Source organism: Cynoglossus semilaevis, chromosome 18, assembly GCF_000523025.1.
Source record: "Cynoglossus semilaevis isolate Cse_v1.0 chromosome 18, Cse_v1.0, whole genome shotgun sequence".
Classification (NCBI taxonomy): Eukaryota; Metazoa; Chordata; class Actinopteri; order Pleuronectiformes; family Cynoglossidae; genus Cynoglossus; species Cynoglossus semilaevis.
Genome location: NC_024324.1, coordinates 7434492 through 7456401, shown reverse-complemented (window position 1 = coordinate 7456401; position 21910 = coordinate 7434492). Strand labels below are relative to the sequence as shown.

Below are 21910 nucleotides of genomic sequence, written 5' to 3'. Positions count from 1 at the left end.
TATAAAGATGTTTATGTTGTATAAGTTGTGCATGGTATATTTCAGATTTATTCAGTTAAAAATGTAAATGTGAAAATATGAATCTTGTTTGTGTACCACTGGTGGTACACATACTACATTTTGAGAACCGATGTACTAGAGTACTAAAAGCTTGAAATGTTGTAAATGTACTTTGTTTTTAAATGGCAACAGGAAATACACCATTCATCATGGAGATGTCTGAAACAACTCCTCTGTTTGACACAAAGTTGGATCTAATCTATTGATATGTATATATTTTAAATATATATTTGAATAATCATGTTAAAACGAATAGGCAAACTGAAACGCTCGTGCACAATTCCACTTGAAAAAATGGCACCTTTCAAAAAAGTGTAATTATGTTTTATTATACCCATTCATCATCTGACAGACTCTTGTAATTCTAATTAAAGGTAATTGCACATAATTAGCGGGCTATCATTAAAAAAAAAAGAGTCTATCAAAGGATATTACAACTCAAGGACTGTGTAACGGTTAAAAGATACTGTAAGTGCAAAGCTGGACAAGTGCCGTCCTTTATGTGCTTTAATGTTTTCACGACATCACGGTGAAGACGTTCATTCCAAACTTTATCTTTCTTTATCTCATCAGTCTGTCATACGAACAAAGGCCTTTACAGGACAGTGGGGAGATTTATGGTCCTTACATTACGTCAAAGTTTTTAACATTGCATTGAGGGATTTATATAAGGTACAAATACTGATATTTTCATCTTTGCTTTAACCTCTGTTAACTAACAGTATACCCAGGGGCGCAGCCAGGAAATCTGGGGCCTCATGGAAGGATATGACAATGGGCCTCTGTATAAGAACATAAAGACCATGTGTGTCTAAATACCATGCAGAATTGACTATGATAACAGTGCATATTATCACGACTATGCACAATATAATAAGTTAAGGTCAGTTTCAACAATATATGTTGGATACTTTAACCTGACTTTTTTCTCCCTCTGTAGGACATGGGTCCCACCAGCATTCCCTCTGTCCCCCTCATGGTGGGGTGTGGAGTTTCCTGTACTGCCCTGCTCATCCTGCTGCTAATCTATGCTGCCTTCTGGAGGTACGGACACACACACACACACACACACACACCTACTGTATCTATCAATGTCATGCATGTGTCCGCGTTTGGATGAGCCCACGACAATTACACACCATCTCCTCTGCAGTTCTGAAGCTGCTTTTAGCAGCTAAAGAATAAACGTTGGAATAACAGCAGGGGTCGGTAATTAGATTTGTTGCTAACACACATGACAGATGGCAAAATCAAGCTAATAACTCCGACACGTCCGCTAGAGTTTTCTGTCCAGCTCATCAATCTGCCATTTATACTTACCCCACACGTCCGTCCTCTCTGGCCTTGTTTTTCCCCTCCTCCTCTGCCCTGTAGGTATATCCGCTCGGAGCGATCCATCATCCTGGTGAATTTTTGTCTCTCCATCCTGGCCTCCAATCTGTTGATTTTGGTGGGACAATCTCAAACTCTGAGCAAGGTGAGGCAATAAAGTTTACCCTTAAAAAATGGAATTTTCACAACTCAGTCAACGCCGCTCCCGACTAAGCCTTTTTAAAGCCTGGAAACCGAGGCATTAATAAAAAATGAGGTGGTTCAAAACTAGACAGGGTGCAGTCACTGGAGTGCGGCGGCACAGGCTGACATTTTGCTACCATGTGAGTGGTCAGTAACTGATGTCCAGAAGGCAGTGTGGTCAGGTTTTATTCTCCGCTTTATTTTATAATAGGTTCTTTTATAAGCAACCTTTTCCCTTTGGCCTTTACAGTTGAGGGAGTGATAGTTTTCTTGCTGACCACATGGTCCATAATGAAACCTTTCACTAAAACTACTTTACTTCTTGGTGTCTCATTGATTTTGTCCCCTCAGGGCCTCTGCACCGTGACTGCTGCTTTCCTGCATTTCTTCTTCTTGGCGTCCTTCTGCTGGGTGCTGACGGAAGCGTGGCAGTCCTACCTGGCCGTCATCGGCAAAATTAGGCCGCGGCTCATTCGCAAGCGTTTCCTGTGCCTCGGTTGGGGTAAGCGTCCACACACACGCGTTGTTTTACCTCGACAGGCAGTGGCTTCAGTTCTGTCTTTGCAATTTATTTGAACTTCTTCTGCTCAGGTTGAAACATGGAAGATCAAACTGGAACTATTTACACACAAAAGCAGCCCTGTGAGCTGCTTCTCCTTTTTTTCTGAACTCTTTATAAACCTCCAGTCTTGTTTGGATATTAGGAATTTATTCATTCAATAAAGAGAAAAGACCCTGAGCCAAAAGTGCTTCTGAAATGATGCACACTTGGTTGAAAAGCGTTTTCTTTTATTTATTCAATCATCTAAGCAAAGCTAATTACAGCATTTGCTTTTATTTTTTTTACCTTGGACTCAATTGACTCCTCTTGAATGTAGTCTTACTTTTTAAATATTATTATTACATTTCAAAAAGATCTTTGACCACATTTAACCCCACATCTTCAATGTTCTACAAATGTGTTTTGCTGTGTTGCTTTCTGGGTCATGTGGTTTTTCGACCAACTTTTGTCAGGATTCACATCCATTCAAATGGCTTTGTGTTTGGGTTCATGAATACTCATTTTAAACTCTTGTTTAAAGCCATTCTTTTCTACAGATTTTGCCTGAAACGTTATTGTTCTTCACACTGGACACGGTGTTGACTTTTCTGTCTGAACATTATCCCTGCTGTTCACATTGGCGTTCCATTTTCTGTTTCTGTGCGTTGTGTTTGCCTTTTAAAGAAAACAGTATTGATCACACCATGTATTCGGCCTAACTCTCAGCCTCTTGTCACTCCTTTGTTCTGCCTCGACTTGACATAACAGACATGGTGTTTTGAAAATATTCAAAAAGAAAAAAAAAACAAAAACGTCTTGACAAGCCTGGCACCGTACTTTGAGATAGCTCTAAAAATACGAGTGCGCCGCCCTTTGCAACATTCGTACGGAGACACACACCATTATGCCTGTAGGTGGTGAACAGTAGAGTAAACAATGATAGACACTGTAAGAATATTCTGTAACGGTGTGTGGAGAGAGGCTCATGCACAGTTGTACAAGTGTGAATATTTACAAGCACAGCACACATGGAATTTGATATATGATTTGAATAATGTATTTCTAAATGTATAGATTAAAATCTTTGTTTGTGGAAAATTACACTGGTAAAAGAGACCACATGAGCATAGCATGATATATTAACAATGCATCATTTATTTATTTCCATACTGAGCATATTTGTTGCTAAAGATGTAGCAACAGATGTAAAAGACCAAACGACCTTGACAATGTCATCTCTCACTGCTGTGACTGAATGTCATACTCAACAGCAGCACTTTTTTTTAATAATAAAAAAAAAACAACATTCACCATTAGCTCATCCCAAAAGCAGTGGAAGTTTTTCTCCTGCTGACATGATTTTTTATTTCCCCCCCCCCCCAAAGAAAAAAAATCCACTAACTTTTTTTGCATGTTTACTCTGTTGTTATTCATATCACCAATAGAACTTCGGCTGATCACTGATCATTTCCCAGACAAGTGAGTGAATATTGAGCAGAAATAAATCATAGACTAGGGAGCCGTACTATCTGCGGCGCCCTGACACGTCTTTCATCTCAGCCTCATCTGTGACTATATTTCCACAGGTGCCAACAGGAAAACAATCATTTAACTCTCGGTTCTTGATCTATCATTATCTACAATTTTCATCAGCGAAGGATTGGACACAGGATTTGTTAACTGTTGAATGGAGGACCCAGTGTGCCGGAGGACGGCTATCATTTTTCTCAAAGGGAATTATGTTCCCCCTAGTGGCTCACCCATGGTAAACAGATGTATGAGCAACTCTCCCTCAACTGGGATTAATTCAGATTAATTATCACCCAGCTTGTCATTAATTTGGATATATTTCTAGTTGTTTGACAGCCCTAGTTGTGCTGATCCTGCAGGATAAGCTGTGTTGTTGTGTAGCGGCAACTTTGTCCATGCTAGTTCTGGCTCCTCTGCATCTTATTTGTTAATGCGAGTGTTGCTAATTGCTTTTCATTTGCAGCCATAATCACGGCTATGTAAATTACATGAATATTTCAGAGCCAGCCTAGTTGTGGGCCAAACATCTTTCTTTCCTCTTCTGGCGTGGATTCGGTGACACTGAGGCTCCCGCTCCTCCACATGTACACATGCTCTCACACATGGATTGATTTTGCTAATTAGGAATGCGACTTATTGACTACTACTCCGAGCTGAATCTCTCAGGTTCCCTCAGCCTCACATGCTGTCTTCTCTGAGTTAACAACCAGACGATGGCAAATCCTGTCCTGAACTCTAATCCTAGCATTCACATCAACAACTTTGTGCCCTCAGGTTTACCTCTTGTGCCTTTCGACTGTTTAACTCACACATGCACATGTTTGCATTTAAATCAAAATATCCACATCCCAACATGCCTCTGTGTCTTGTCTCCTGTGCAGGGCTCCCAGCTCTTGTCGTAGCAGTGTCAGTGGGTTTCACCAGAGCCAGAGGTTACGGAACAGCCAGCTAGTGAGTATCTCACATGTTCGTCTCTCATTGAGCCGCAGCAAACTGTCTGTGGCACCGGTGGCCCTCATCTCATCTGAGTCGCCTTCGACTGTTTGCATACATTTTGCAATCCATTTTTTTGTGTCCTTGTTATGGATAAAAACTTTAAACTTACAGCATGCAAAGTGGGAAAATCAGTACTAGGTGTTTTTGTTTTAAATATGACTGTTCTCTTTCCTGTAGCTGCTGGTTGTCCTTGGAGGGCGGTTTGCTGTACGCCTTCGTTGGACCTGCTGCAGTCATTGTTTTGGTGAGTGTCTCTGTCATCACAGGAACGTCTTTTCTTCTGTAGGGGATGCACAAAACAGTTCTTGTTAAAAAAATATAAAGATTTTAAAACATAAATCTAGAATTACTAGAAATGAGCTGCATGTGAAGCAATGTAAGATAAATGTTTTAATTAAATGTAAAAAGGACCGATGGTCTCAGGTATCCAGGCACTGGAGTGAGGCAGTCCAGTGGCACCGCACCGCCAGACTACTCCTGTAAATTAGACAGTAACATATACCTTCATTCAGATCCCTGTTCTAATAGCTGTATTTGACAGCTGTAGTTGATGATGGATACGTAAGAGCAATCATAGCGGCCAATGCGTAGAAGATTGATGTTACCGAGCGGGGCGTTCTGATAAAAGTGAGATGAATGAGTTTGTGTTAGAGCACAGCTGTAGGGGGAGAGTAGAAGACGCCCGTGTCCATGCAGAAGTTGGCAGTTTTCAGGGCTGCAGCTCCCCTGACTGAGCTACATACGTGACATCACCACACGACAAAATGGATTCTGGATTTTGATTTAGCAAAATTGTTTGTGTTTCACCCAGTGGGGGCATTGTTTCTTATTTGTACCTTCCATCTTCAACTGCTGCATCCAAACTTCCAGCTTTAATTGCAAAATACGGCCTGACTTTTGGTTTCAGGTCGCTGCGGGAAGCTTAATGTCGAAGTGACTTTAGCAATTACCACGCATAAAAACTTTGATGTGTTGCCACAAATCAGTGTGCGTCACGCGTGTCATAAAGGCTCTCCGTAGAGACATGTTTGCTTACGCCGTGCGTTAGCTGCTCATCATCACAGAATGACAACAAGAACAATAAAACACAAAGTAACTAAATGACATTATAAAGCCGTAGAAGTTTCTTGTTTACTTTCAAACCTCTGACTTCTCAGACATTGTGGAAGAAAAATGGAGCCAGGGCCGTTCAACAGAAGTTAGAGACGTAATGAGTAGGATTGCTTCTGTCACTTTGTTAGCTTTTTTTTTTTTTGTCCATTATTGGCATCACTGTTTCAGGATTTAATAACCAGTTTATTTTAGATAGTAATTTCAGGAGGGAGCATTGCTCTGAGATCAGATGTAATTAGATTTTTTTTTTTTTTAACGAGTCACCAACTATATTTGTCATAGGGACAGACACGTTGGGCTCTGAACACTTAAATACAATTATTTATTTTATTTTATTTTATACATTATTTTTTGATGGTGATGTAATCCATTTGCGGGTCAATGGTCCGGTGAACCAGAGTTGGCTTGGTGAATTAAAATAGCTTTTCTTTGTTTCCCACATTATCTTATGGCGCCCCCTGTGCGGCAGCCTGTGAGTTGCTACAATGTACTTCATGGCGCCTTCTCTGGTGACCTGTGTTGGTTGCAAAGACTCACATTGTTGCAAATAAGGGACACAATTATTATTGATTGTTATGTCAAAATTTCATTGACATTAAAGAACAAAACAGGCTATGTTGGTAAAAATGTAGATTTAAAGTGCTGTCAAAAAATCCACCTTAATGATCAAATAAAGTTGCATTTGAATGTTTCTAGACTTGGTATGTGAGAGACGGAAGCTATCAAACCAGAGGGCATCTACCAGTGTGCGCTGTTTATCAGTGTCTGCTGTTTATTGGTTTGTTTCCAACTTCCATCATTTTCAGCCTTCACAATGTCAATGTGTCTTCCACATCCCAGCTGTTACATGAAGGTCCCCAGCCCCCCGGTGTTGTTGCCGGGGCCCCACTCTAACAAACAGCTGTAATAAGAGTGGGACGTCGGGCAGAGAAACACAGACCTTCCCACAGGACTTTTCTCTAATTAATGAACCTGGCCTTGGGTAAATAGCAGAGCAGGACGGTGCTGACTCACAGAGCTGTGGCCGGACATGACTGGCATGACAATCATGTTCTCCAGCGTTTGCTGTGTAGCCATCGGCAGACACGCACAGCAGAGATTGAGATCAGAGAAAGTGTAGGCAGCTAGTTTGAATCAGCCTCACACTAAAACCGTATCTGATCACTTGAAAGTCCCACCTAATCTGTTGACTTCTTCTCTTTGGATTTTGTATACATATGTAAACAAAAGCATCAGATTTTTCTGCACATGGCCAAAACTCTCAGTGATGACATAGGAGAAAAAAGCTAAGCTAACTAAGATACAGTTTGCACATAAAACAACAGTAGCACCAGAAGAAGATTGATTGCACAGAAACTCTGTCTAAAGAAAGGATGAAAAAAAACACCAAACAGAAGAAAGATTGTAAAAAGAAAATCTGGAAAACAAAGTTGTGAGAAATACAGAAAGGATCCAGATGGAGTAGATGTTAGGGGAGATGTCTACACAACGTGAGCCATTGACTCGTCTCTTTATCTCTGGGTCACTGAGTCCATATGTTTGTGACGCTAAGCTTTAGGCGTCCCATTAACAAGATGGGAGGAAGTCGATGCCTTTGTTATTCAGTACAGTATTATCTGAACGAAGTGCACTTTGAACACACATTAACTAATTGTATCTTCTACATGCATCACCTAGTATTTACAAGTATTTTTTTCAAGGCTGTCGTAGTATCTTCAACAAGAACTGAATTTGCCGTACCCCAAATATTTGATATATATGCAGTGTTTGTTTTACGTTATCTTTTTATTATTTTAATTGAAGAAAAACAGTCCCTGATTTTGTTTGGTAAAATGGAATCCAATAAGAACACAAATGTCAAATAAGTCTGAGTTTTGAAGATGAAGTGTCTTTTGAGAAAAAAAAAAAGAAGAGAATACCAAGCAGCGCATCTGCGTTATCAGTGTAAACAGCCTTTCCTTTTTAATCCAAAGAATTGTGGTCAATAATTAATTAAAGGTAATTTAGTTTACTCTGTGGCCTTTGGCACTACTGCGAGTTTTACTGTAATACGATTGAACCATAAAGAAGTTTTGGATAGTTCATATTTCCAAGTGGCCACATGAGAAACACAAACCGTGTTGGGTTCACAGAAAAACAAGTTGAATCAGTATTAATTTATCCCTTGGTGAAAAGCAATATATTATTATTATATATTTTTTTTATTAAACAAACTTTTTTTTCTTGCCATATGCTAATATTTTGAGACAGTGCTAACCATTAGGTGTAGTTTGTGACTAGCACAAATATTTTAATTTTTTTGGCCCAGTCTGCCATACAAAATGTCATCTATGTTCCTATTGTTTTTGAAAGCATCTTTCATCTACAGGAAAAAATAAATAATCAACATTGTTACGATGTGCTATGAATATTTAAACCAGTCGCTTGGACAAAGATTTTAGAAAATGTAAAATTTTTTACAAAAACTGTGGGGTTCGCAAACTTGAGAATTGAGAATTCCATTGAGGTGATCTGAAGTCAGACTCTGTGCTCTGACGATAAAAGAAATGTCACTTTCAGCCTGTTGCATGAGACACACTAAAGAATCTGCTGTCTTTATCCTGCAGAAGAAAAAAAATTAGGGATGAATGAAATTAAAAAGAAGCCTGCTCTGTGGTCTACCTCTGTTCACGGCACATCTATTACAGCGATTCTGATCAAACGCCTCTCTGTCTCTCCCAGGTGAATATGCTCATTGGAATCGTTGTGTTTAACAAGCTCATGTCTCGAGACGGCATCTCAGACAAGTCTAAGAAGCAGCGAGCTGGGTAAGAGAACTTCCAAAAAACTCACATGAAACACACACACATTTCCACAAAACACACACTCACACTCATTGGTCCTCCAATCTTGGCGGGACCCCGACTGCTAATTGATTGTAGCAGATCATTTCCACCCCGCTGTGTCAGACGCAGGAACAGGGTGACAGAAATCTCAGGACTACTGCTTACCAGGGTCTCAGAACACTGCGTATTGAACACCTGCGTTTTCAATCAAGAAAAAAAAGTCCAATTTGGCAGCAAAAACGCAAAGCATCTGTTCTCTTCTGTGAGTGTAATTTTAGGTTTTTTTTTTTTGTTTTTGTTTTTTTTTTCACCAAAACTTTTTACATTATAGGGTTTCAGTGTAGTTATTCTAACTTTTGGACAGTGAAAAGACTGCCTTTTATTAATACAAACCACCGTTTTAGAAAAGCTGGTACACCTTCCAAAGAAAGAATAAATAATAATTCAAATAATTTTAGAAGGACAATTTCAGTTTTTTTTATTCTTATTTTAAATCTTTAGACCATTGAGACAATTGTGATTAGTGTTTGGCCATAGAAATAAAATTGAATTACCTAGACTTGAAAAACTATTAATAAAATATATATGTTCATATAGTAAAATAAAGCTTAATAACTTCAGTAAAAAAAGACATGACATACTCTTACATACTCTAAGCCTTGGTTAAGTCAACACTACACATGCATGACATGTCATCAATTGTGTGTATTAAATCTGCAGCAGGTATTTATCAACTGTATTAACCCCGCAGTATAGACTTGCAGACAAATCCATGTTTCCATTTCCATAACTATCGATTTCATTGTATTTCCCCACTCTGCCCTCGACCTTCGTCTCCTGCATAAATTGAAATTGATCATTTCTGCGCAGCTCCAAGGGTTAAAGCACAGATTGACTCTCTGCTGGTTTAAATGTCAGCGATGCGACTTAGATTGACCAGATAATGCGCAAAAACAGTTTTTTTTTCTCTAATATTATGAGGCAGAATCCCTCAGTGTGGCGTGAGTATTGAGCACACTTCCTCGGTGTGTTTTTTTTTACACACGGGCTGCAGGGAAACTCACACTCCAAGCAGATCTAAGCTATTCCACACAGAGGAGTGTTGCTAACAGGACAGACTGTCATTAGCGTAATGTATTTCCTTATGAAGCCGTGGGGATATGGCTGGCACCGAGGCAATGAGCTGTGATGGCACGCTAATGTAGCATAGCCTGTGCATGGCCTCATCATTTTCCACTCCCAATATAAGCAGTACAGTACACACAAAAACACAAACACACATATTCTGTCCGTCCGTCTGAACAGTCAAGTGTGAGCGAACGACGGAGGAAGTCTTCCTTTACACTCAGGTAAAGCTTTATTCTGCAGAGTCACAGGTGGCGCTATAATACACACTCAGACCCACACCCACACACAGAGGTAGTGAGGTGTTAGTGTTACTGCGATTTGAAAATCACATGACATTACAGTGTCTGTCTCGTCACGTTCTCTCTACTTGCCCAGAATCTTTGTAATCTTGTGATCTGTTTTTTCATATCTGATACTTTTTTAAGATCTGGTTTTAATTTCCCTGTCTTTCTTTTCTCCCCTCCCCTCTCTTTTTCTTTTCCCTCTTTTTTCTCTCTGTTTCTTCTTTTTTTTTCTTTGTCTTTTTCGTCGCTCTCTTCTGTTTATCACTCCACCGTTCTGTTCCCGTACCTCCTCTTTCACTCACCTTCTTGGCCAACATGTTTGTGTGTGTCTGTGTGTTGTGTGTGTGTGTGTGTGTGCTGTGTATCTGAAAGTATCCCAGTGGAGGCACGTAGCCGCCTGCTCCTGAAATGCTCCAAGTGCGGCGTGATCTCGAGCACCGCTATGTCCAGCTCAACTGCCCGCAGCGCCATGTTAGTTCATCTTCATCTTGATGTCTTTGCACTCCTCTTCTATTTACTCTATTCCCCCGTCACTTCCTCTCTCCCTCTCTCTGCCTCCCACTCTCTATCACTCGCTCTCCATCTGTCTCCATATCCTCTTTCGCCTTCATCTCTTTAATCTCTCGCTGTCGGTAATGATGCAGGATGACATTCAGACTCGCCCCGGATAGAAAGAAAAACAAAATAATGAAAGAAAAGTATCGGCGCTCTAGGCTGCTGCCGCCGTTTGAGGAGAACAAGTTGGATCCGAGGCAGATTTTCCTCAGGTCGCACAGAGGATATCTAACCTGTGTCTGACAGTATTGTAAATCATCCTCACCGTCGGATTTAGGTGTTTGTGAAATGCAGTTAACTGCAGAGCTTTAGAACGTTAGGGAGTCGAGTGTATGGACTGGCATTATGTCAGGCTGTTCACTCCTGGCATTAAAATGTTCCAGAATCCTGCAGCTGTGACCTGACTGTAGTAAAACACAACTTCTATATATGCATTTAGCTGTATCCAAATGCATTATATGGATATGTACATATATAAATATATTTGTATATATGTATCTACATATATTTATATATACAACACGCACATACAGTATGTAAGTCTATGTATGTATATATGTATGTAAGTCTATATACACATATATATATACACACATATAGACACATACACTGTGTGTGCGTGCTGTATATATATATATATATATATATATATATATATATATATATATATATATATATATATATATATATATATATATATATATATATATATACATATATATATATATATATATATACATATATATGTACCAGGAAGGTGTCTATCTCTCTCAACTCCTTTGCAGATCCGCCCCTGCACAGACAGTTATAGAATATGTGCTCAAACGGCATGAACATTTTAAATTAGTGTCTGACTTTGTAGTCACTGACAGAGACGTGTACACACACACACTCTCTCTCTCTCTCTCACACACACTCATACACATCAGCAGCCCCCACTCTGTGCCTGTCAGTGGCCTGTCTCCTGTCTGTCATCTTTCATTTCTCCTGCATGACACTCATTGGGCATCAAACGTATAAATGTGATCAATTCCCAGTTTGGTAACAATTCATATGATTACACACTACTTTTCAGTGAGGTTATTAAGCCAATCAGGCACAAATTGCCATTCGACGACACTACACCACCTATGCACACTAGTGTGTGTGTGTGTGTGTGTGTGTGATGAAGAGTGCAGGAGAGAGAGAGACTTACCTGAGATGGCCTGTCTGGTTTGAGACTGAACCCCTTGTTCCTTGTTTCCTCTCCTCTCCTCCTCGTCCTCTTCTCTTCTTCTTGCCTTTTCTCTGACAGGGCCTCTCTGTGGAGCTCTTGTGTGGTTCTCCCTTTGCTAGCATTAACCTGGATGTCAGCAGTGTTGGCCATAACTGACCGGCGCTCCACACTCTTCCAGGTGAGACGGCTCACGGCAGCGGAGGCGGCTAACATTTCACACACACAGTTGTGACGCACAGTCAGGACAGGCTATAACATGTCACATCATATTAAGGCAAAGGAAACCACATTTGTTAGCATTTATTATATTGTAATATATATTGTTAATTATATAATTATTAGTAGTAGTACTACTCTAAATCAAGAGACTCAAATGTAAATGGTTAAGGGCCCTGAAGTGCCAGAGTAACAGTGTGGGGTCATACATTATGCACACATTGGTATTTAACAGTCCTCTGGTCTGGTGGTAATAGTTCTTGACCAGTTTCCTTGTTTATGTTAATGAGATGTTTTTACTCCACGTTGGCAGACAGACCATCACTGTGGTAATAGAAGTCACTGTTTCTGCTGCTGCTCAATAAATAGGTCAGAGCTTAAGGGGTTTATCATTTTTACCAATAATGTAGTTTCTGCACGCAGAATAAAATAACTCTGCATGCTCTTGGTCTTGGAAATAATTAAGATTCCTTGGAGAGCTAGTTTATTTGTTCCCAACTATAAATGTTTGTTGAGTGAGTCACGTAGAAAGCTCAAATCACAGCAAGTGCACCACGATCCCAGAACAGTTTGCAAGGCTTACTTATAATGAAGTAAAATACATTTCTCCATTTCCTGCAGGTCCTTTTTGCTGTCTTTGACTCCGTCCAAGGTTTTGTCATCATCACTGTCCACTGCGCCATGCGCCGAGAGGTGAGTCGGGCTCGACCCTCTGTTACGCGGTCACACTTGTTCGGTATTTGTCGTGCACGCTGAACTCATACGCACTCACTCCTTACGATGGCGAGGCATTCATGTTCACAAATGTCACGCCGGTTTTCAGGTCAACTCAAAGTCACAGCGTAACGCGAGCCGATCAGACGAGGATTAGCACGGCATTTATGTCCTGCGTCGCTGCTCTTCTTCTTCATAATGCACTTGATAGTACTGCATTGTCCATTTGATCCCAGGCTGCTTTGAGGAGCTTACTAAGATGTTGTATGGAGGGAGATGATAAGTCCCTAACTAATACTGCTCTGCTGTGTTTGCCACTGGCTCCGCTGCATCCGCGGGGATGCTGAATTTTAAAGTCATTATCAACATACAGAGCAGCGCATATATTCATGCCCTTGAGATAGACATTTGCCAGTACACACGCATTTGTAAATGGCTCGTTCAGTGGATTTATTTGGGCCTCACTTCTCTGTAAATGTAAATGCTCCTCCTGTATCTGATGCCCAGAGCTGTGCCTACATCCAGATCATTATGATATTGAATGCACTGCACACTGTAAGTGATTTTTTTTAAAGGCCTCCAAATGCTGAGCTGCATTAAATCAATAACACAAAAGCAAACAGGGATCAGTGTACAGTAAATCCAGGAATTACTTATTGCAAATGTATGAAAATCCCCAAGCAAAAAAAAAACGAAATGTAAATCCTTTGTAGCTGCCTGACAACAGGGGAAGGCGAGTGGACACAAAAGGTATACATTACTCTGCAGAACAAACGGCGGCGCTGCAAAATGTGGTTCCACGTACAGTATATGACATTCTCAAAATATGCTCCAAGCTACATTGAGCTTCTCTTCAGCACCCCCTGCATCTGAGGTGTGGTGGAAAAAGAATGGGCCACTGTGGCACGGTGGACCTGCTGAGATCAGTGGAGGTGAGTTAAGCAGGAGGAACAGGTGTGACATTGCAGTTGTTGTGATTAGGAGGCAGCAAGAGAGGGAGGCGGCAGCGAGATCTGAAGCAGCGGCATGTTGTGAGAGGGTCTAAACAGGGAGACGCACTTAAGTGAGGTGCGAGGGTGTGCAGAGTTACGTAGGATAAAAATGTATGCGATTCATAAGTGAAGTGGCAAAAATGCAGAGGAGGAGGAAGGAACAAAGAGGAAGGTGGAGTCAAAGGAGTGAATGTGGGCCTGTAAAGAGGCTCCCCGCTTTCAAAGCCACAACAAATCATATCAGTATGTGCAAATACGCACCAACACAAAGGAGATTAGGGGAGACAAATGTAAAAAGGAATCAAGGGTGCAGTGTCCTTGTTCATGCAGTGTTAAATGGACATGGACCATGTTGTAGCACACTCACACACACACACAGATAAGACCACCTAGCATTAGTGGTGGTGCTGTCATCCATATTTATTTCTGTATGAAATTCTTATGACGAAAGCCACAGTTAGATTAGAATTACATTAGGAATGATGTTGCTCCTCAACAACCGGGGTGAAGTTAGGAGGTCTGTGATACAGAGCAGTCTGTGTGGAAAATGCTGAGTCATCATGCCCCATCATGACCACTATGACAACACATGAGACAGAGAAGAAAATCTATAAAGTACTTTTTAAATAGTGTGATGCATTTTAACATTTATTAAATATATATATATATATATATGTATAGGAGAAAGTGAGAGTATATTTAGGCTGTCCGTCCAATTTAATATGAATTATCACAGGGTAGCTGTGGACAAATCATGATTATTCACAATCAGTTGTTAATTATTAATGATTAATCAAGTTCAACATTACTAAATATGACCCAAACATATGTGTAGACTCACTTTCTTCCCTGCGTTCGGCAAGTCTGATCTGATCAGACCACTGTCTTACCTGAAGGTGGAGCCTCCGTAAATGCATGCTGACTGTTGAGATATTGTGTAATTAGAGCTACACCCTTGTTTACTAAAGATAAACTATAAGATAAACTAATTTAAACATCAATGCATTCAAGACAGTCCAAAAACAAATGTCCATTTTCTCCCCCTTGTCCTGCTTTCCCCCAACCACCTGAGGTTGCAGTATCTATAGTGAGGTAACTTTATAACCCGAGGGGTTGTGGGATTGATTCCAGACTTGTATAGAAGTGTATATGTCGCAGCCCTGGCAGCCTTACTGCCATTAGGTTGATGGCAGAATCTGTGTTGTAAAAGTGCTTTGAGCGGTCATCAGTATGAAATGACACTACAAAAGAACCAATTACCCTTTCACTATTTTTTTTTCTCTCTACAGGTGCAGGATGCGGTGCGTTGTCGCATGGGGGGATGCAAAGACGACAGCGAAAACTCGCCAGACTCCTGCAAGAATGGACAGGTGCAGATTATGGTGAATAGCATTCCATTTCATCCCCATTAAAACTTCCATTGGCACAGTGGGATTTTTTTAGCCTAACCAAATATTTGTAGACTATTTCTAATCTGAATGCCAAGTCATGTTATTGTCTGACATGCTCATAACGCTATTTCAGTCAGTACAATTAGCTTTTAGATTTGGCTTTGTGGCTCCAAGTAAACATGCAGTTTCAGAGCCCTTGTATTTACTTTTAACCCAAAGGCTTTGTCTGTTTTTCAGGAGCACAGAGACTGTCGAGGGTTATTGTTTGTGTTCCAAATGTGGCTGATAAATCATTAAGACCTGAACTGCGTTGCCAATGTCAGTGCAGTCACTCTGCTACTATTAGAGCATAAGTGCCTCTCACATCATTGTTCCTTTTATTTTCCCTGAGACCCTCTTAGGGTAACTATTATGGGTCTGTGAAAGCCCCCGTGAGGTGATCAAGATTAAATGTTGGGGCCATCATTTTTTTCACCAGGAACATTATTATGATACATTTCGTGTGTGTTTTTGTAGCTGAGACTAGAGCTGCAGTTGGTGTTGTGCTTGTTTAATTTGTAGTGAAGTGTTTTTTGATCACAACCAACTGTTTCAGACATGGTTGGGGGACCAGCACATTATTTTCTTTTTTTAAGTCTATATGGGATACATCAAAAGCAGAACATCTATATTGATACATTTTGTATTTAAATACAAAAGCTAAATCTTTGTGGCTGTTCTTTTAAAAAAAACTGGCATCATTATTGCAGGGACCACAATTCTGTTAGGGTTTTTACACGCTCAGGAAATCTTATTAGATTGTTAAACCCTAGGCATTTCAAAACACTGTAAAAATGCAGAACAGTGTCTGCTTTCTGGACATTTAATAATCCTGGAATGAATTTATTAAGCCCTGCTCAGATTACAGTGCTCTCCCTCGCGCCTCTGTTTCTTCCTCTAACATTTCAATTTTTATGTTCTTCCATCCATTTCTCTCACACCGTCAGAAATGTTCAAACCTTGGCTTCAGTGGGCCGCAGCGTGGGCCTCTGCATTACGGCACCACCCCGTGCATGTCTGTGTGCCACACGCTGCCTCTCGCCCCACCGTGCCAACAAGTGTGTCAGCCAGGCTGTTACCTCAGCCTCCCACGTGGACACAACAACCCTGGGCTAGACCACATCCACGCCCTCAGCCATCCTCATGAGCACAACCCCATCCTGAACACTTTTCCGAATCATGCTCATAACCATGACATCAACCACACCGACAGCCAACCAGTATGTTGCTTTTGCTAATAATTGTTATTACTAACCATAATGTTTAAAAAGAGCAAGGTGCAAACTGTCAAACAATACCCAGAAACAGGTTCACAACATAAAATTAGCTTTAGCTACTCTACTTTATTGACTACGATGCACTTTTTTAATTCTGTATAGAGCTGGTCCAACTTGTAGAGATTAGAACAATGAACGCAAACACAATGCTATCATATAGCAACTGGTTCTTTAGTATAGATATGGATGTATAGTCCTGAAAATACTTTTAGCGTACCTGGCCAAAAATAAGCCCACCATGCAAGAATTATTTGCAAACCTTTTTGAAACGAGGTGTTTATTTTCGGGCAACGTCGATGACTGCATATTTGTACCGTCTTTGTGCTAAACTCAACTAGCCATCTGTTGGTAATGACCTTATTCTTATACAGGTGTGGGGTCAGGCCTTAGAGTTAAACTCAAACCAAGAACAGAGAATGTTGCTGTTCTTGTTTGGGGCACGTATTGTTTACACGTTGCACCTTGTGAGCTGCATTAGTGTGTTACAGCCTCTCCACTATCACTTTAGCATTAACAGTTGACTGTATAATAGAAGTAGATGATGTTAATACCCAACTATGTTTAACCTGTGAGCTCTTTCTTTAGGTCCATGATGGTTAAAGTGACGATGATTTGTTTTCCACCATTCAAATTGAGAAAGAAAGACGTTTCTTTCACAATTCCGTTCATTCATTTACACCCATTTATGCTGCTGTGGCTGATTTGCATACTCTCTCTCCTGTGAGACCTGTACATATTCTCTCATTCTCGCTTTCACTTTCTCATGTCCCCCTTTCTCCTCCCCGTGCCTCTGTGGCGTGCTCAAACTGTCTAAAATCTGTAGTTTATTATCCAAACAAAGACTTTTGTAAAAGGGAGTCCCACCGAGGAGTGCACTAGGATCTACGGTGAGAAAGAGAAAGATCAGTTCCGAATAGGAATGAGCTTCACTTTCAGTCGACGTCGGGGAAACAAGCAAGCGGCGGCCATTTAGGAGAAACTTTTCCCTGAAATCTTCTGCCCTCGCGCGTTAGTCTCGGGGACTTATCTACATTAGACCTTATTCATGCTGCACATTTGTCGTTGTGTTTAGATCAGTCCATTTCTGTGTTCTGGTTTATTTTGATTTCCCAACATTTTTTCATCCAATTACTCCAGCAGCTAATGGCTTCACTGCTGTGTTAATACAGTATTTTTCACTGCTTTCATTAGGATGAACCAGGGATGACTGTTAAGGCAGCAGTGTAATGAACCAAGCAAACCAAAGCTGGTTATTGCCTCTGGTGATGCCCAAAAATCTTCTGCTGGCTACGGAAGACACTTGGTGTACTCCTACGCTGGTTAACTAACTTGGGTTTCTATTAGGTGGAAAATAGTCAGTAAAACACCATGTGATGGTCACTGAGGAGCTTAGAGATTGTGAGTGAACGTCAGCTGCTACTAGACTTTTTAACTGACTGTCTCGGACTCTGTCGGTCACACTCAGTGTCCACTTTTATGACTCTTTAGCTTCTCCTACCCTTCTCAATTTTTTTTTCATAATTTCCAAAAGTGACACCATGTTCTATTAAGAGCCCAGTTCTCGAGACGATAAACTCTTCAGTTGCTGTGTTCTACCCATAAATTTCCATGCTGATTTCCTTCAAAAACCTTTTGAGCCACAGCTCCCACTTTCTTCCGCAGCTACGCTGACAGCCGAGGATGACAAGGTCCATTTCTTATATACAAATTAGTTAGATTTTCTCAGTACTTTTGTACTATCTGGGCTTTTAACCAAATTACTGAAAAGCCCTGATAAGTGATTGGACTGAGGACGACATATTGTTTTTGTTCCAGTGCATAAACGGCCGTTTCTAATTGACTGTCGCCATGGCAACAGATCGTATCTCTTCTGCAGTCGCTTTAGAGCATCACAGTCATTGAATACAGCATAACAATCTGAGATCCAATCATTCGTCTGGCCGGTCCTGCTGCTACTGTTATGCTAATGTGCTGACTCTCCTGCTCTCTCCCTCTCTGTCCCCCCTCAGACGGATTTTGAGAAGGATGTGGACTTGGCATGTCAAACAGGTCAGTGGTTTCCTTCCACTTAATTTCTCTTTGCATCCTTATTTTTGCCCTTCTTTTGTGTTCCTTAGAACACGTTTGTTTTTTTTTTTTCTTTAGATCTTAGCCAGGATTTGCTTTGCAGATGTGTAGCCACAGTGGCACACACATTACTCTGCCTTATCAATCACACTGTTCCTGCCCACCAAGTGTTTAGTGAGCATATGTTTGGATGAGAATGTATTTAGTTGTGCATGATAATAACGCCTGCAACACGTGACCTGTTTCACTGGCTGTTGAAGATGAACCTGATGGAGATTTTTGTGTGTTGTGTGATGAGATGTGTACATGTGACAGTTGAAGTATTAACCCGTCCTCACTCTCCCCCCTCCACTTTTGCAGAGAGAGGACACCCATGTAAGTTTTGCATCTAAATGACCTTATCATTCTTCGCCTGCTTTTTCCCCGGGCCTCAGTTGTCCCTTCAGACAAATACAGGTTGTGGGTTAAACCAGTATAACACTTAAAACCCAGCATGTGAAACAACTGTCAGTTGGATCTTTAAATGTATTCTCTAGCTCTTTGCTGTTGCATGCAGATGTGAAGGGATCAGCCTGGTATAGTTTCCCTCAGTATATGTTTGGCTGCCTTCACATCCCCGTCACTGAGGTGATACAGAGGAAAAACTCTCTGCTTTCCACTCAGCTTTCTGTGCTGGTAGGCTGAGGCTCAGGAGAACTGAGCTTCAGCTCCTGATCCTACAGCGTACGCACCAAGAACACAGTGCTTCATGCAGTACTATAATTAGATTTCTTGATCATTGTGTAAATACTCCCTTCTCTGACAGAAGAATCATGATGTCCAGCACGAACTTGTTTGTTACTGTGGTCATGCAAGTCTCTTTCCCGGAATAGTTGGTGGACTTCCAAAAAGATTGCAATAAGGATTCAATTTTGTAGTTCTTTTCTGGCTTAAGTTTTCATCTTTAGGACAAAGAGAAAAACCTGTTGCCTTTCATGAGCTAAAGGAAAATCAGAAATTGATGCTTGCAACTCACAAATTAAAACTGTCAAAACGTATGCAGATTGATCAATCCATCTGTCATTTTAAAGTCTTCAAGTTTTGCAGTGGTGGATAGTTTCCACTTTGCACATAACTAGGACAGAAAACAGTGCATTCGACATGTCGCCTTCCTGCCCTCTGGGCGATATCACATTTAAATCCACCCTGCAATGATGATGGACAAAGCCACAGGACCTCCAGACTACTTTAGTGAATCATCATCGTTTAACCCAGTCTGCGGCCTCAACAAAACAGCTTCCTCAGAGTGTATAAAGCAGTGAGGTAGCTTCATGTCAATTTGGTGCAGAAACACCACAGAGTTCTGTAGACCCTAAACTGATTTTAGATCATAAACCTGAATAGTAATATCAAAGAGAGAATTTGACCCAAAGTACGTTTGTCTCTTACCTTTTGTGGGGTGTTTCAGGCATCAGTTTTTTATTTTATTTAGTGAAAATAGTTGAGATCTTCCATGAAACCGAAAAGGTTTTTTTCCTCATTCCTCTTTATTTAAATTGATAAATAAAGGTTAAAGCGAAAAACCAGATTACAGATTTTAAAATGTTGCAATTTTGTGTAACTGTACCAACTCATCTGGGTTTATTCTGTAGATAGACTTTAGCATCATTAGCATGTCATTCAGATGTTTTTTTTTAGTTTCTCTTCCACTTGATTTAATTTTTTTTTCTTTATTGTAAACACAGTGCATGAAAGCAAACCAGAGCCGCTATAAGAATTGTTATGAATACCACATGCCATGCAGAATTATGCATGCGTTTAATCATGTACTCTGACAGAGCTTTACTGATATGGGAGTTGTAAGCGAGTGAGGAAGCGGTGGGACGGGGACTCTGCAGCATACAAATTTGTCTGAGTTTTATTTGAGGCACAGAGCACTTTGCTGTTTGAGGCTTTTTATTGCTACTCATAAAAATCCTGGCTCACCAGCAAATCTCAAGATGGATCATCGATGTAAGGTCACGGTGTCAGCGAGCAAACTTATATTTGTAACAGTAAACCATATAAGTCTGGAAATCAAAGCTAAAAACTTTTATTTGTCAGTGCAGTCTGTCTCAGAGTTGCATCAACACGATTTTACATCGGGGTAATGGATGTCCTGTCTGTGTGTTGCATACTTCAGTCGGCCGCCTGCTGAATGAAGTGAAATGTATTACCGTTTAAAAACCTTCATTCTCCCCGACATTTTATGCACAATACTCATTTTCTCTCCCGCTTTCCCTCATTCGTCATCTCACCTCCTTTATCCATTTTCACCAACAACCTTGACTCCTGCTGCTCCCTCGTTCCTCCTTGTATCAATCTCTTTCCCCTGTGCTTTCTATTGTTTTTCTTCCTGTCCATCCATCCATCTCCCTTCCCAGTCATTTTCAAGGAGGTCAACACCTGTAACCCCGCCACCATTACTGGGACCCTTTCCCGTATCTCTCTGGATGATGAGGAAGATCCCAAGCTGGCAGCCCATCAGGAAGGGGGAGTCGGAGTTAATTTCAGCGCCCTCCCTGGAAACATTCCCCCGCCCAATCTTATTGTACAGGTACATTGAAATAACCTTTGTAATCCATATGGCTGAATTGTGCATCTCATCATTTTATCTTGTTATATTGTCTTATATGCCTGCATATATATTTACAAATTGCATTTTTTTTTTTTGGTTTTTCTTCCCTAAGGTTCCACCACTAGGAGGCCTGAATGAGCTGAGTGAGACACCCCTAAAGAAGGAAGTGAATGTGGATCAGCAGAGACAGCAGGGGCAGCAGCACAGCGGCGGTCCAATCTATCTGTGCACAGAGAGTGGCCTTGGCTGGGCACGGCCGCCGGCTTCTTCCAACAATTCCCAGGATGGTAGTGCTGGGAGCGGAGGAAGTGGGGGAGGTGGCAGCGTTGGAGGGGAAGGGGATTACATGGTCTTACCTCGCAGGACGGTTAGTCTCAAACACCCGGGGTCCACCTTGCAAGGAGGTCTGGATCTAGGGAGTGAGGAGAAGCCTCTCAACATCACGGTGGAAGATCCTCCTTTCCCCCCGCCTCCCTCGCCCCTGACTCTCCATCCAGCTGAGAGCGAAGCCTACCCGGTGGATTTTGTGCCATCTAGTGTGGGCGACATGAACATCGCCATGAACCTTAACCGCTCCTATGGGACGATCAAAACCATGCAGCACGGGCATGGCCACATGATGCCTCAGGGTGGTCTTGTACACTCCCATGGAGGACACATGCACTCCCACGGTCACTCTCTCCAGATTAAGCCAAGCCAGAGGCCGTCAGTCAGACAAATACTGACGGGCGGAAGTGCAGTGGAGAGAACCAGAACCCTGCCACGGAACCTGGGCAGCACCAACGGCAACACCAGCCACTCGGCAGGATCTCTGGAGGTAGGTGAAAGATTAAGGAAAAAGGGCAGAAAAGTAAT

At 41.3% G+C, this 21910-nt stretch overlaps 1 protein-coding gene across 4 annotated transcripts in view; it reads left to right on the top strand.

Annotated features, from left to right (window-relative positions):
* The window catches only part of adgrb2 (adhesion G protein-coupled receptor B2), a 165683-nt gene that overhangs the window by 127609 nt on the left and 16164 nt on the right, over nucleotides 1–21910 (top strand). For all 4 annotated transcript variants that reach the window (XM_025065396.1, XM_025065397.1, XM_025065395.1 and 1 more), the window contains 14 exons: nucleotides 1001–1104; nucleotides 1435–1537; nucleotides 1927–2077; nucleotides 4528–4597; nucleotides 4820–4886; nucleotides 8477–8562; nucleotides 11842–11941; nucleotides 12601–12672; nucleotides 14975–15067; nucleotides 16063–16335; nucleotides 18402–18441; nucleotides 18820–18834; nucleotides 20862–21034; nucleotides 21168–21872. In XM_025065396.1, the coding sequence (XP_024921164.1) occupies nucleotides 1001–1104; nucleotides 1435–1537; nucleotides 1927–2077; nucleotides 4528–4597; nucleotides 4820–4886; nucleotides 8477–8562; nucleotides 11842–11941; nucleotides 12601–12672; nucleotides 14975–15067; nucleotides 16063–16335; nucleotides 18402–18441; nucleotides 18820–18834; nucleotides 20862–21034; nucleotides 21168–21872 (2052 nt within the window). The remainder of the gene's footprint in view (nucleotides 1–1000; nucleotides 1105–1434; nucleotides 1538–1926; nucleotides 2078–4527; nucleotides 4598–4819; nucleotides 4887–8476; nucleotides 8563–11841; nucleotides 11942–12600; nucleotides 12673–14974; nucleotides 15068–16062; nucleotides 16336–18401; nucleotides 18442–18819; nucleotides 18835–20861; nucleotides 21035–21167; nucleotides 21873–21910) is intronic.